Source organism: Eschrichtius robustus, chromosome 2 (genome assembly GCF_028021215.1).
Source record: "Eschrichtius robustus isolate mEscRob2 chromosome 2, mEscRob2.pri, whole genome shotgun sequence".
NCBI classification, from domain to species: Eukaryota; Metazoa; Chordata; class Mammalia; order Artiodactyla; family Eschrichtiidae; genus Eschrichtius; species Eschrichtius robustus.
Genome location: NC_090825.1, coordinates 56851932 through 56868471, shown reverse-complemented (window position 1 = coordinate 56868471; position 16540 = coordinate 56851932). Strand labels below are relative to the sequence as shown.

The 16540-nt window shown below is 34.5% G+C and overlaps 1 protein-coding gene across 1 annotated transcript in view; it reads right to left on the bottom strand.

The window, feature by feature from the left end:
* Positions 1 to 16540, bottom strand: part of FCHO2 (FCH and mu domain containing endocytic adaptor 2) — a 112475-nt gene that overhangs the window by 66606 nt on the left and 29329 nt on the right. The window contains exons 4-8 of the mRNA XM_068535493.1: positions 14858 to 14999; positions 14615 to 14767; positions 7146 to 7250; positions 1659 to 1757; positions 838 to 934 (exon numbers count right to left, since the gene is read on the bottom strand). Coding sequence (XP_068391594.1) covers positions 838 to 934; positions 1659 to 1757; positions 7146 to 7250; positions 14615 to 14767; positions 14858 to 14999 — 596 coding nt within the window. The remainder of the gene's footprint in view (positions 1 to 837; positions 935 to 1658; positions 1758 to 7145; positions 7251 to 14614; positions 14768 to 14857; positions 15000 to 16540) is intronic.

Genomic DNA, 16540 nt, shown 5'->3' with positions numbered 1-16540 from the left:
ACGTGCCACAACTACTGAAGCCCGCGCGCTCTAGGGCCTGCGTGGTGCAAATACTGAAGCCCATACGCCTAGAGCCCACGTTCAGCAACAAGAGAAGCCACCGCAGTGAGAAGCCCACGCACCACAAAGAGTAGACCTCACTCACCGCAACTAGAGAAAAGCCTGTGCGCAGCAATGAAGACCCAGCGCAGCCAAAAATAAATAAAAAACAAAACAAAACAAAAGAAATCTCGAAGACTGTAAGTATGCTGAGCAGGAGAAGAGAATGGTGCTTATTATATTTGATATAATATAACATGCTTATTAAAAGTAAGATTAAGGAAACCTGTAATCATTTGTTCATAAAATAGGAACCAGGATGCCTGTACTCACTGGTATATTCCCCAGTGTCTAAAACAGTACCCAGAATACTATTAGCACTCAATAAATAAATTTGTTAAATATATATGTGAATGAGGAAAGAAAAAAGTTATTAAATTTTAAGAAATGTTCTCCACTGGCCTCAATGCTCTGAGGGCTTAATATTCTCTCCCACTCTTTGTCTTATTAAAATGGCCTTCAGTTGCTAACTCTACTTTTGAAAGTATAAATAAACTGTAATATATTAATTTAGTAAAGGTATGATAACCACTTTAAGTAGTACTAAATTATTAACTACTGAAGGTCAAAACAAAAACCTAACATACCATCAGACACAAAGTAATGATATCTGAGATTTCACACAGACTTTTAGGTATCTCCCAAGCTCCATTTTGCAATTTTGGAATTTAAAGGCAAACACATTTGTTACTGGATGGAAAATGTGAATATGTTTCCTTGCAAAGTTTGTCATCTTACCAGGTCTTTCCTTCCCAGTGCCTTTTGACTCAGCAAATTTTTGTATCAAGCTTTCAACTGTAGTGTTAGCCATGTTATTTATAAATTCTTCATGGACCTATTAAAATGAAATAAAGATAAGTTTTTTTCACTTTCCATAAATAGTCTTACTGTATTTCAGACAAAACTTCCACAAAACAATTAAAATTCATTATACCAAAATATATATTTTTTGACCCAGAGCCTTTGAAAACTTTCATTTGCCTAACATGCTCTGTTACCTAACACTGTTAGTAGATCTATGGATACAAACCACTTTTTACATGAACCCCTTAACATATGGTCTCACAGCCTTAGAAGTCAAGGCAGTGTCCTGTTCCTATCTTTGAGTGTTTTAGAGACATAAATCTTATGATAAATAAAACTTATACAGCAATGAAAATAGTATTAGAACTTTAGTAACCAAGAATAACAGACTTCATCTTTTTCTACTATATTTCAATGCACCCCAAATGTCATCATTAAGGCACTTTTATATTTTTGGAAAATTTCTAAGCACAAGCTCTAGAACTTATTGAAGTTGCTATTCTAAATTTTAAAATAGTAAAACTTTGTAATAAAGAAATATTCAAAAATTGTTAACTTCAGAAGTTTAACTCCATAATTAATTTAAATTATCATCCTTGATAGGATGGTAAAATCCAGGTTATTTTGTACTTAATACATGTAAATACATATTCTTTACCTGAAATAATTCAGTATCATGTTATGAGTCACGATTTTTAGAGTCAGAAGTGAACATAAAATTCTCATGAATCAGTTCAATAAAAGTAAAAACGTACCTGGCCTATCTGTAAATGAATTTCCTTTATAGCATTTGACAAGGATCCTATAATTTCTTTTATATGAATGAGATGAGTTTCTTCAATATCTTGAAATTTCTGGGTAGCGAATATAAAAAATTACACACACACACAGATATATTCTGAAATCAAAACACTTTTTAGAAGTCATCTTAATACAGCTAACCAAATTTAGCAAGTTATCATTATTATTTAATATTTAACAATGCTTCTAGACAAATGAGTCTAGCATCGAAAAAAGTTAACTTTTTGTTACATCATTTCTCAGGCAAATATGACTTTTTCAGAATTAGAAGATACCACAAATTAAAATCTATAATCATGGTCAGAAAATCAGAAGGAGACCCAGAAGAGAATAGTGTCAGAAAACCAAGGGAGAAGTATTTCAAAAACTGAAAAACAATTAGTTGGCAGAGCTAAAACTACAGTTTACTTCTTAACGACTTTACAATCTAGCCCATAGACTTTCAAAAGGTCTAATTCTTGAAATGTTAATACACAGTCTCCAAAAGAAACAGTCTACGGTCAAAGAAATCTGGGAAAGCCTGTATGTACACTCTGTCTCAGCAGTTCTCAACTGAAGGTAGAGATGATTCAGATGACCTAGAGAATGTTTTCAAACTATAAAACAAATAGATCCTCCACGACTACTTAGGCAATGGGCTGGAAAGAGGTAAGAATGTTGTTTGGGAAAAAAATCCCAGGTTATTCTGATATTTACTCCCCAGGAAGAAAACCACTGCTAGACTTGGCTTCACAATAAATGTATTAAAAACTGAAGTAACTGAGAAAAATACTAAAGTAACAAAACTTGTTGCACTCTGCTTAACCCAGCGTCTTCCGAATTTCTTTGACCACACAACCCTTTTTTTCTTCTTCTCTGAATATCTATTAATATCTCACAGAACAATAATATTCCTCAAAACAGGATTTGGGAAATGCTGAACTAGTCATTTTCAAACAAAAATACATTTGTCATTTCCAGTGCACAAACCTGATTACCCACTTTCTTGCCAAATTACATCAGCTCTAAGGAGCAGGCCTAAATGTCTGCTATTTTTCCCTAGTTAGTTTATCAAATTAAATTCCCTCACCCCATATTTAATGTCCAATTTTCTTCAGCACTGAGTTACGTGATCAGAAATCACTAAGCCAAATAATCATGTCTATGTTTGTGTAAAGGGTCTGGACTTCTAACAAAAAAAATCAATTATGGTGAAATTATAGTTTTGGCAGTAATACAACAAAGTCCAAAAACTTAAATCCATTTTATTCATGAGGAATGATAAGAATTAAAATAGAGTGCTTGTCTTGACTAATTTTGACCAAGTCCAATGAGAATACCAATACTGCAAGATCCTGAATTACTCTTAAGAACTGAGGAACATTCAGGAGGAGCATGATCCTATTTTACATTCATATTATAAGAATTCACCCTCGGCTTAAATTTCTGCAATTTAATGAACAAGAGATTTTCTCATAGACAGGTAGTCCCAAATCCAGGAAAGCTTGGTCAAACAGCCACTAATTTCAAATGGATGATCCCTAATTCCAAGGAAACTTGTGCCTTCTTCTCATTCTCTTTTGAAACACCTACGTTGAATAGGTCAGATCCTTAATAATTTAGAAATATCTTGAAGCATGCGGCCAAACAGAAACTAAAAGCATGATTCAGCTGCAGTCTTTAAACTGTGCTTTATTTTTGGTGGGAGGACACTGCTAAATATCAGAATTCCTCAAAATTAGTGACTACGAAATAAGCTCAGAGTTATTCAGCAGTGGGAACATAGTATCAAGTGTTTGAATATAAATGAATAAACCTTCTTGAACAAATCAGAGTTTTTCCTCCTTGCAATTTCAAATTCACTGTGTTCATATGTACTGTTATATTAGTTTTTTTTAAAAAAGTACAATTTTGTCAGCCATGAGAGATATAGAAAAGCACTCTAATACTAAAACTCCTTAATCTGAGGGTGTTGCTCAAGCAAATCTCAAATTTCCTTGAACTAGCCATCAAACTGTTCAAAGTAAACAAAATCTCCTTACTGTTTCAAGTTTTTTAAGTGTCATTAACCGACAGTGGTGAAAAGCATAAGCACAGAGTCACAATTTTAATCATGCTTATTCTCAACTCAAATGAAAAAACTTACATCACAAGTACTCCAAGTAAATTCTAACTTCTTTCACCCCAGGTAAATATATGTCCTGCCACCCAAATTTCATTCTCACTAGATTGACAGGCCCCTTCCCACTGGGATTAAGTCAACCCGCTTGGCCTGGAACAAAAGGAAAGTAGAGAAGCAAAAGAATTCTTTTCCCTTCTAAATAACCCAAAATAAAGTCCACTGTCTATTAAGAAACAAAAGTTAACCTGTCCTACAGTTGTGTGTGTGTGACACAGACAGAGAAAGACAAGGAGGGAACACGAGAAAGAACACATATACACGTCAGCACAGTATAGCATCATCTTTATTTAAAAGCACCATGGTTAAACATCTGCTCAAACAAATTAATGTTTCCATCTTGGAATTGGCAAGATAAACAGTTAAAATGCAATTTGAAAAAATGTCATGAGGAAGCAGAAAGAGATAAGGAGAGGGAAAGGTGAGTGCTGAAGATTCTTTATAATATATACAAACAAAAAACACTGACTCTAACAAATTCTAATTTGTTTTTTCAAATTAAATAACTGAAAGGCAAACATTTTCACTGATAGAAACTAATCATTTTGATAGGAAATTAACAAATCAATAACTGCCTTATAAAGGAGTGTTCCTAATGATTTAAAAGATAAAAGAGAACTTGCTGAAGTCTACAATGACCTCAGTTGCTATAGAAACTGAAACTTTTTATCTCACTAGAGATGGAGCCTCATTTAACAAACTAAACCCTTCTTGAAACATTATCATTTCCCAGCTGCCATGACATTACATTTCCCAGTTTTCTTCCTTCTCTGGCTTCTCCTACTTGGGTTTCAGCATCTCTTCCTCTCCCAAACTGACAATGATGAACCTCTCAGAGCTTGGCCACTATTTCCCCACACTCTATCCAAGGTGACGTCATTACGGCTGTGTGTACTGTCCAGCCCCTATTTTATAAAGGCCCAATCCTTTATTCAAAACCTTTGGGACCAGTTGTTTTGGAATTTAAATATTTTGCATTTTTTAAAATAAAGATAACATGGTGTTGTTACCATATATCTCATAATACTACCAACAGGATCTGCAGTGGCATCTGTTTATCGAACACTAAAGGAAAACATGTATATTCAGTCTAAGTAGGATAAAGAGACTATAAATTAGCCTCACATCGGTTCAAGTTTTGCTGCCAAATGAGTTCTGGAAAAAAAATTTTTGGTTTTCAGAGCTTTTGGAATTCAGAATTGTGGATAAGGGATGTGAATATTATGTCCAGCCCAGATTACTTACAGCCTCCAAAACTGCCCATTTGATGTCTCCACTTAGGTATACGCAGCTCAAAATTAACATGTTCAAAACTGAACATCTCACGCTCTTCCGACCCCTCAAACTAACAACTCTTCATCTAGCCTTTGCCATTCATCTCTATACACATAGGCTTACAAGCCAAAACCTGGAAGAGATCTTGAATCCCTTTAGAATTCTCCCATTCACCCTACCCCTGCCACCTCCAAATGCATTCACTTGTCTCCTTCTCCAAGGCCACCACACTGACCCTCATCCTTCTCCCTGGACTATGACACTGCCTTCCAAATTGGACTCTTGATTCTCCTTTGGCCTCACTATAATCCATTCTTCACGAAACTGTCTGAATTAGCTTTAAAAATGCAGACCATATCATGTGACGCCCCTGCATACAGCTCTTCAATGTATTCCAACTGCTCTGGGAGAAAACCTAAACCCTCACTAAAGCCTGGTCCTTGATTATCTCTTTAACCTCATTTCTAACCACCATCTCTCCTTACTCAGTTTCAGTAAGCATTTTTTACTTTCTAGAATGTGATCTCTCTTTTACACATCTGGGTCTTCATATCCACTGTCCCCAGTGCCTAGAACACTCCTGCCCTAGAATGAGTCTCTTACTGACTCTTCAAATCTCAGTTTTAAATGTTACTTCTCCAAAATGGACTTTTGCTAACTCCCTAATCCAAATTAGGTCATCCCTCTTATTCTATCTCATGGAAGCTTGTTCTTTTCCTTTGTAACATTTATAATAATTTGTAACTTTACATTTAAGCATATATTTAATGTCTGTCTCCCTCCCCTATACTGTATACTCCATGTAGAGCAGAGAGAATTTGTTTTATTTACATATATACTGTATACACCCAGCACTAGCACAGTGCCCACAACACGGTAAGTAGAGATGGATGCATTATGCCTGCACACAAGCATGTAAGCCGTCTGTTTCTGAGGTGTGAATCATTCACCACTCTAAGCGAGAAGACTCCCTAGAATCCAAAAAGTCAGATTCATAAAGTCCTTCTTCACACTTACAGAGTGCCTACCATGAGCTGAAAACTGTTTTAAGTGCTGAGGAGATTGCAGTAAACAAATCAATCCCTGCTCTTACAGAAATTATATTTTAGTGGGGGGAAGACAGACAACAAAAAATATGGGTAGAGGAGCCAGTGTGCTCCACCATATTTCTAGCCCCTCAGACATGATGACTAAGAATGTTCTAAGAAGAGGTTCCTCCACCAGCCTCAGTGCCAGAGTGAAGAGCTAAGCCATGATGAACAAGTAGCGTGATAACAAATAAACACTTGCTATTGTAAGCCACTGAGATTTTGGGGGTTCTCTGTCACAGCAGCATACCATCCTATCCTGTCTGACAGTAAATTAAATGCATGGTGTCAGATGATGACAGGTGCTAAGGAGAAAAACAAAACAAGAAAAGAGGACAAGAGGTGAAGGTAGAAGTTTTGGGTATAATTCATAAAAGCACCCATCATAAATCTAGGCCTTTAACTAAGGCTCTAAGAACATCAAATTGAATATAATTTATCCCAAGCGTATAGGAAACAGACTTTTTTTAACTGATTGTCTGTCTTCCCTTACTAAAATGGAAGTTCTATGAGAGCAGGGATTCTTGATTGTTTTGTTAACCACTGTATCCTCAGCACTGAGTCATTTCCAGTTTTCTTAAGTATAAGTCAATTTTAAAACCCATACATAATCATTACTGTCTTCATCATCTACCAATGTCCTCATTTTCTCCAATGCTCTTTAAACATTCCAGTCAATCTGAATAATCCCTTATGATATTGTAACTATTGATTCTTGGTCTTCAATCTCCAAAACAAGATGTATATTTTTAAAACAGCATTATTAGAACACTGAGATTGTGCATTTTAACATTTTCTAATACTAAAAAAATTTATGACAGAAAAATTATATTATTTTTATCAGTAATATAATTTATTATAATTTATAAACAATAAACACAAATATCCTGTTTTAGATTTAAAGACTTAAAAATACCAACCTGAGCTGTTTCTGTCATTTTCTGTTCAAAATCAGCTTTTGCTAATGCATATTTTTCCACATAGAGTTTATAGGTATCCGTAGCTTTCTTAGATTTAACAGCTGCCTGTAACAAAACAGAAATATTTTGAACTATACAAAATATTTTTTATTTCCTGATATAAGTTTATATGAAATAATAATTTAAGTGCATTTTAAGAAATGAGGCCTATGTTGAGTTCAAGCTGACAAAAACTAATACCTTTTTTCAAATCCTCCTTAGCAGTATTTTTTGTTACGGTCACACAATAATGCAGAAATTAAATGCTAATTCTCTTGTCTGATGGAACGTGCTTTAAAAAGTTTAAATACTCTCATTTTATAACTCAGAGTAAGATCACACAACCACATAATAGTACAATGTTACTAAAAATTCAACGAACAAAAATGCGACAATACCCTCAGAATATGCTTGACACTCCTTTACACACCTGTGAGTCTTCCTTCCTTCCACAACAGATATTCCATTTAATGTCTGATCAGTGACTATAAAGCTAGCTCAAAAGTTGAAAAAAAAAATCAATTTTCCTTGAGGTTTCTCAGTTTCCATTGTGCTCCAGAAAATCTATAAATTTGTTTTTAATCATTGCCTATTTTTCAAGAAATTGTTACTGCATTATTATAGTTCTAATTTTATCAAAGTTACTTATTCAATAAAAACTTAATAATATGTTAAATATTAGGCAGTGAGGAATATGAATACAAATTATATAGGGATCTTTTCTTCAGGGACTTCATAGAAGAAGTATAACCTATACATAAACAGCTAGAAATTGGTGGAAAGTAACAAAGAAGTAAAAACAAATGGAAGACGGACATTAAAGAAGAAGAAAAACTATGTGTCACTTGTAGGTTGGGGCAGACATGTGGCTATCAAGAAACCTGATTATTCTCAAAGGGCTGATCAATTTGGATACAGGAAGTTTGAAGGGAAGGGGTGTTGAAGTAAATAAGAGTTTAAAGAAGATCAAAAAAAGAAAAGCTACAGGATTTCAAGATAAAATATCTCCACTTTCATGATGAGGTAAGAGCGGGTCTGCTACGAGTGAAGAAGAGTAGGGTAGGGTTGGGAACTTCAGGAGAATAAAGAAAGTTTCAAACCATGGCTGTGGAGAATGCAACTGGTAATAACTACAGGAGTAAAAGTCTTGCAAAGAGCCACTGAGGGCTAAGCTGCAAAACTTGGAATTTGTGCAGAGCCAATCAGAGCCAGTAGGTAATTATCTCCAGCTATGTTCAGGAGTCTAAGAATAAGTATTAGAAACAGAAAGTTGGGTTTACCTGGAGGTTTGGGGTTGGCAAGAGATGCATACAGTCTTATTCTCTAAAAAGGCAACTCTGTACTCTCTCTAAAATATAATTGCATATATTATATTAAACATACATGCTTTATGCTTGTGGGCCTTCTTAAATAAAGAATATAGGATGCCACTTTATCTTGTAGTGTATCAAAACCGTATCTTGTATCAGAACTGGTTTCAGAGCCAAAAGAAACTGGATTCAACTTCTAGCTCTACCAATTACTACCCAGTTGACTTTGTCTTTGAGTTTTATATAGTTCTCTCATTCCTACAATGGAAATACCACATATTTTTTTTAGAGCTTTGGCACAGATGAAATGTAATTTATGTAAATGCTTGGGACAGGGACTACAAAATAAATAGTATCTGCTATTATTATGGTTTCTAAAAGGAACATCAACAGGAACATACATCATTATATTTTGCTGTTACATTTTGCTGTTATTATATCTAAGTAAGTGTCTAAAACCTACAATGATTTTCTAGTTTGCTCCTATGGACCTTTTTTTAAACTCTCTTCCCATCGTCTAGCCGTATGACATTATTTTATACTACTGTTAATATACTTCCTCTAACATCCTTGCCCTTTCAAACATTTAACCATTAGATGAGATGGATATTTAGAGTTTACAAACTACCTTCACGGGAAGTCCAGATAACCAAGTTTGCTAGAATTTATTTTAAAAACAATTTTAATGCCATGGTTATCTGGGTTTCCTTTTGGATTTTGTTATGCCAAGAGACTTGGAAGAAGAGAATTTCTTCCAGCTACCTAAATTTTCAGTCTATACAAGAGTAACAAGCAACCCACAGTCCATGGAGTGATTTTTAATGACACAGTCTAGCAAAATGATATATTCCCACTGGGAGCCCCCTCTTCTTTGCTTCTTCTTCATCCTAACACTACTCTTTTTCTCTGCTGCCTATTAAGTTATTGCCTTATAATTTATGTGTCAGCTATTGATAAATACACGAGCTGTGATCACTCCTAGAAGTATTTGAAATTTGAAAGGAAATTCATAAACAATGGAAAAGTCCCCCAAAATATAACTATAATGATTGTGTCCATACTTTTTAAAGTAATTTATTCCATGGGATCTTTCCTGTTTTCTTTTTGCAGGTTCTACACAAAATAAGACACCTCCCCTTCTAAACTTACCATTAAAACCTTTCTCTAGCAGCCTCTTGTTCTGTACTATTCAATAAGTCTTAGCTCCTCAAAAAGAAGGAAGCTTCTTGAAGACAGAGGGGATAATATGTACTTAGCCTTTAAGAACCTTCATAACATCTAGCATGATGACAGGCACATGTTAGAAACTAAAACGTTTATTTACTATGGCATACAAATTCATAATCCAACAATCAGAAAATATGTGAATGAACCATGTAAAAAGGGAAGAACTGAGTCTATAGCCTATATTTAAAGTAAACTCTTAATTTTTATTATACTAATAAACAGGAAAAGTTCAATTAATATTTTGCTATGATTATTTTTCCTAGTAGACACATATGCTGCATTGTAGACAACATAATGGTTTCTCACTTACAAAAAAAGAAATAAGATACTCTTTATAAGTTCTAATATATTTTTTACATCAGCTTTCACTCTTCAAAGGTAAACATCGTATGTCAGAATAAGGAAATTACATACCAACTTAAAGAGGCATCTTAGAAAACTGGCAAAAGTAATACTTAGTAATGAATAAATTTTTTTTAAAGAGTTTATTGATTCACAAGGTATTTTAAGTAATGACAAAAAAAATTTAAAGAAAACTAAGGGTATCCTATAAAAGAATATAGAGGACACTTTAGAATGTAATCGTATTCTGGACTTCCCTGGTGGCGCAGTGGTTAAGAATCTGCCTGCCAATGCAGGAAACAAGGGTTTGAGCCCTGGTCCAGGAAGATCCCACATGCCGCGGAGCAACTAAGCCCGTGCGCCACAACTACTGAGCCTGCGCTCTAGATCCCACGAGCCACAACTACTGAGTCTGCGTGCTGCAACTACTGAAGCCCACGAGCCTAGAGCCCACGCTCCGCAACAAGAGAAGCCACTGCAATGAGAAGCCCGCGTACCGCAACGAAGAGTAGACCCCGCTCGCTGCAAACAGAGAAAGCCCACGCACAGCAACAAAGACCCAACGCAGCCAAAAATTAAATAAATAAATAAATAAAATTTTAAGAAGAATGTAATCATATTGGGAATATATATATTTTTTGAAAGCAAGAAACATCTCTCATAGGAAATGACTATACAGCAACACTCAGTTAAGTCAAAATGACTTTCTAAATGGTATCTTTGCTTAGTAAAACTGTAAATTCTTAGGGTAGACTCATAGAAACTAAATGCCCCAGTAGTAACAAACTTGACCACTTTTGTAAAGTGATTATTAAAAGGGAAGTTGGAGCATAGCAACTTATGCTTTAAAAGCAATAGCTACATTTCTTCTCGTAAACAAAAGATTGGCCTTAATAGATTACCTACTGATAACGAAATAAATCCTACATTTTATTCATTTCCTTAGCATTATAAATAAGTTTTCTGATGTACTACCAGAAATATTTCTGTTTAAGTGTCTATAATTTTTATAGTAAACTCCTATGAATCAAATACATACACATAAAATAAGTACTTTGTCATAGTCCACAAATATGAGTATCTTCCAAATGGTGCTTTATAAAAATAAGGGTTTGTGAATGAAGATGAGAAGCGTACTACGTCATAATAGCCAATAAGTATTTATGTTTTCAAGTTCACCAAAGGAAAAACAGTTCAAAGATCTATGTTTTAAAAAAATCTACATTCATGTTAATAAAGAGTTTATTTATTACAGGCCAAAATAAATTATTTACTTAGGCTTGCATTTGAATATATATAAATCAGAGACCCATTAACACATCTAATATCACAAGCAAAGATATCACCTCTGAGCAGAACAATTAGAAGAAAGCACCCCTTCCTCTTCTTTTCTTTTGGCTGATTTAGAAGATTTAGACTATACTTCTATTCTCTCAGTAGTTAATGCTTAATGTTCATGCTTGACTACTACTAATTCTAATATACCATTAATTGTAACACACACCATTATCCTGTGTACCACTGAAACAGAAAAACACTGTCAAACCATGAAATAATGCTTTCTTATCACTTAAAATTTTTATTTTAGACTTTTAAAAGAGCTCTTCTAGACTTACTTAGAAGTAGATTTTTATTCTTGTGTGATACAGAATTAAAAAGAAAGCAAAATGAACTTTCGAGATACTCCTGAATCTTTTTTCACAGTCAGATTCTGACCCTTCTCAGTTACTTCCAATTCAGGGACTGTTGAGGTCTCTTTTTTTCCCCACATAGTATTATCTTCAGTGTCACCAAAAGCATTACTGACAGAGCAATTCTTAAAAGTGCTCCACTATCATCTCCAGATTTTCTTCCAAACATTGGTGCTCACATTTTCTTGATCTTACCAGGTCTCAGCAAAAGGTTTTCAGACAACAATCAGAACTAATCCTTCCTCAATGCTCTTAAAGTGGTCTGTTAATTGAAATATCAAAGTGTTGCAGTTGTCCAATCATGCCACCAGGTATATAACAACCAAGTTCACAGAGGCAGTGAAACTACACCACAAATGCCACCGTGCCAACAATGATTATATGATACTATCATTTGATGATGCATTCTGATTTCAGAGATGTGAGGAAAAAGATATACCCGGTAGCTTTTAATATTCTCTTTTTCTCTGGTGGCTCGTTCTGAATTTATCTTTATTTAATCTGCTTAATACCAAGAATGTACTTTTGATCTAAGAAATCCTGAGTTTTTTAAATTCTGAAATATTCTGATCTGTTAACTCTTCAAATATTACCTGTCTACCATCCTCTCCCTTTTTTTTTCTTCTGAAATCCACATCAGATGAATGTTGGTAACCTTTATTCTCTGTACTATGTTATGGGTGAGTGCCCAAATTCAATCTTTCACTATATCAGCTCTAAAGTTTGTCTTCTCTGTTGCTTTTTTTAAAATTTCAATAACCATATATTTCACTGCCAAGTTTTCTAGTTAGCTGTTTTCCCATCTACTAGATCTTATTTCATTATCTCTCTCAATTTCTTTAATATACATTTATATTCATTTGCATATCTGAACATCCTCAACATACACGAACATTTCTGATCATCTATTTTATAAACCTAAATTTTATTTGGAGTGAATTCTTATTCTAATTGTTAAATTTATTGCCATCTGTGTTAGCAGAGGTGTCCCCTGCTTTTCAAAAGTTTGTCTTACAAGTTTGTTTACTTTGCTTTTACAAAAGAATTATATTAGTTCCTGTTTTCACGAACTGAAAAACATTCAAGGAGGATTTTCACTTTTACAAAAACAGGTACAAGAAAAATAGCATTCGGCGTTTGTTTTGCAGGAGCCGTTACAGAGGCAGCGCACACCCTGAGAAGCGGTGAGAGTGGCACCGCCAAGCTCCTTCCCAGGATCTACACTCAGCATCGGTCGCCAAGGCTTTGAACTGTGTCTGTAAGCATCTGTGCTTTATCTCAATTTATTTTGTGCATCCATTAGCAAGATGTGTTCTAAGGTACTTGCTTTTTTGCTTACGCCATTTTGGCTTATGAAAGGTTTCACAGGAACACTCTACTGTTGTATAGCAGGGAAAGCTATATTAGATTTCTTAAGATGTGCTTTTGCTCATTTCAGGTGGGAGGGTTCTTGTTTTTTCCCCTCTCTCTTCTCTCTCTCCCTCCATCAGTGATGCTGGAAAACTCTATAGAATACAAGGTAAACATCACCTCCTAGAATTGTGTTATATTCTATCATTTATGCTCACCCATCCCCATTTAGCAGTTTCAGGTTATCTCCTGCCAGCCCTCCAAGGCCCCAATTTAGTATCAGTCTTATAAAGGTAGCTTTTAATTAATTCCCTGGAAAAATATAGGGGATATGATCGAAACAGTCATGAACTGGTTCCTTGGCCTGACTGCCAGTCAGAACTGCATCCTTAAGCCCCAACTTCCAATAATGCTTTAGCCCTTCAGCAGCTCAACAGTCTTTTTTCACTACTTATAGTATCACCAAGTGAGTGGGGTTCCTTGGGCTTCATCTCAAGTGGGGAATATTTAGTCCCCTTTACCACACAAGAGCTAAATTCCACTGCCTAACTTAGGACTTTGGGTCCAACAACCCTGCATAATCAATCTCTACATGCCCTTTTGAGTCTCTGTTCCATTTCTGGTTCATTATGAAGATAATATTCTTCTTTTTGAAGCATGTTATTTTGCTTTATTTTCCCTTTTTATATTTTATTCTTAACTGCTATGCCTGGAATGAAGAGCGTTTTAAAATCATGAACTTACTGTGCCTCATTTTTTACCCCCTCCCAATTTTTAGTTATTGCACAAAACACTAAAGGAAACATATTACCCCAAATTCCATCGACTGTTTTGATTTTTCCAGATGCTCTTCTAGTTCTTGCCCATGTATATACACTTTTATAATTATTATAATTGCAACATAATTACAGTTGTGTTTTTTTACTGGCTATTTCAAATATTCTACAAACTTTCAAAATTATCACTCCCTATGGCTGATTCCTAAATGATATATACCACATCAAACAAGTGGATGGTTAAACTGTTTTGAAAGGGGGAAAAAAATCTACTTTCAATCAAAATGAGAGTTGGGGAAAGGGTTGTGGTTTACCACAATACTACATACATGGGCTCAAAGTCAGTAATAAATCACCCACAACATATATTTAAAGTTTATCTCAAGTAACTATTGCCTTGCTAAATCTACCAAAGTCTTGCTTTAAAAAAATTTTTACCTCATTATTAAATCTGACACCAAGCAGCATCTCATCAATTATCTTATAAAAAATATCCTGCACATGTGTCACCGATGTAAAGAAATCATTCCTTTTTATGTATTTGCTAATCTATCTACCATATACAACATATTTTGTAAACCTACTTCTGTTTCACTTAGGTAAATCACTAACACTCAGAGGCACAGTGACTTGATCTTTAATATGAGATCATTCTTGAGTGTTTGAAGATTAAATGCAGTCTTGTATTTGAAAATGCTTTGAAACCACAGAGGTATTATTTTTATTACTATTACCTTTTCTATTTCTCTTTGTGTAGCTCCTTCCTTTTTCAAACGTTCCTGTTCTACACATTTGGCATTGTAATTTTCCTTGGATTTCTGGAGGGCCTGAGTTATGCTCTGAATGGTTTGAACAGCTTCCAGAGTTCCTGCAACTTCTTCTTTAGTCTGTTTGGTATGAAATGATTCATCAAAATGACAGAACTACAAAGCATTCAATATCTGACCAATCAATCCTTTAACAAGGAAAACTGATACCTTTTTATGCGATTTTACTTGTTCTTCTCCATACTTCTGAACTTCTTTTATTAATTCTTGTAATTTTCTAACAAGATCCAAGTGACAATTTGCTAATTTCTCTGTAGATGTTTTGAACACATCCCACACTGGTGCAAATGTTCTAAAGCAAAGAAAACATGGGAATAATTTACTAAAAGGAAAAAAAAGTCTAAGGCTCCAAAATAGAACCAATGGAAATAATGTTATATTCAGTAATTTTAATTAGTCAAAAGATGAGATTAAATTAAATCACAAATGAAACGACTGACAGCCTGACCTTGACTTTTTAATCCTTGGTTAATTACTTAAAATATTTTTATACCTCAGATACAGAGAAATGAATTAACTCGTATCACAGGTCTGGCCATGACCCTCCCTTAATTATAACGTGTCATTTTCTGAGTTGATGTGGTTATTTGGATTTGTATCAGAAGCCTTTCTAATCACTGTCTACTGTTTAAAACTAACTTATTATCAAATCTAAATTTTAGACTCTTCAGTGCTCCATTTAAAATGCTTCATCAAAAATAAAAGCTCCTGCGAATTCCCTGGCAGTCCAGTGGTTAGGACTCCATGCTTCCAATGCAGGGTCACAGGTTCGATCCCTGGTCGGGGAACTAAGATCCCGCGTGCCTGAGGTGTGGCCAAAAAAAACAAATAAATAAAATTAAAAAAATAAAAGCTCCTCTGAATTTAAACATGCAAAAGTCAAATTTGCACATGATTTTTTAAGTGCCTTCATCATTAAAATTTATTTAAGAATTATTTTAAAACTGTTATCTGAAACTTTGTTTCATATTTTACCCAGGTACTTCAACAAACACTAACAGAGTCCCCTTTCTACTACACTTGGTATAGAACGTATGACATACTTTCCTACCACTTCCTCTCAACATTGAGAATTTAATATTTTCAACAGGTTCAAGTACTTCCAAGAGTTACTACATTGTAATATTTTGAATAATACTTAGGATGCCAAAGGTTAGTTTAAACTAATTTGGTCAGTAGGGAATGATATAAGAATAATTTTATCCTATGGTTTCCTCAGGTACTTCCTCAGAGATTTTCAACAGCACTTGCTTTGCTCTATGATAAAACAAAAACAAATAGCAACAATGATCACTAATGCAAGACGGTAGAGAAAGAAATTACTCATCCTAACATGTACTCTGTGCCAATTACTGCATTTCCTACCCAGTAGGAAAGCTAACTGACAACAATCACTTTAAGCAATAACAAAAAGTTCAAAGAGAATAATTAAAATACTTAAATAGGACTGTTCGGATTAGATCTTACCTCACACTTTTAAATCTCATCAGCACTAAATGTGGCAAGTAGTTAGATGGAAAATTCTGAGAGAAAAAAGGACACCTGAAAAGTATCCACTCACTACAGCACCAAAATACATGTACATCACTTCATGTAAACCTGATACATGATAGTCTAGACTTTACAAAACAGGTAAGATGAGAGTGTCCCTTTATTTTACTCAAGGATTATTTACACTGAAAGGAGGTTCAACATAAGATTTCTTTAAATACAGGTTTCTTTAAGGAATTTCAAGTATCATTCCATTTTTTACAGTTTGACATACACAACTTTTTTCTGGTCGGGTAATACAAGTTAATGTACAATGAGCACTAAGAAAGGAAACTGACCAAT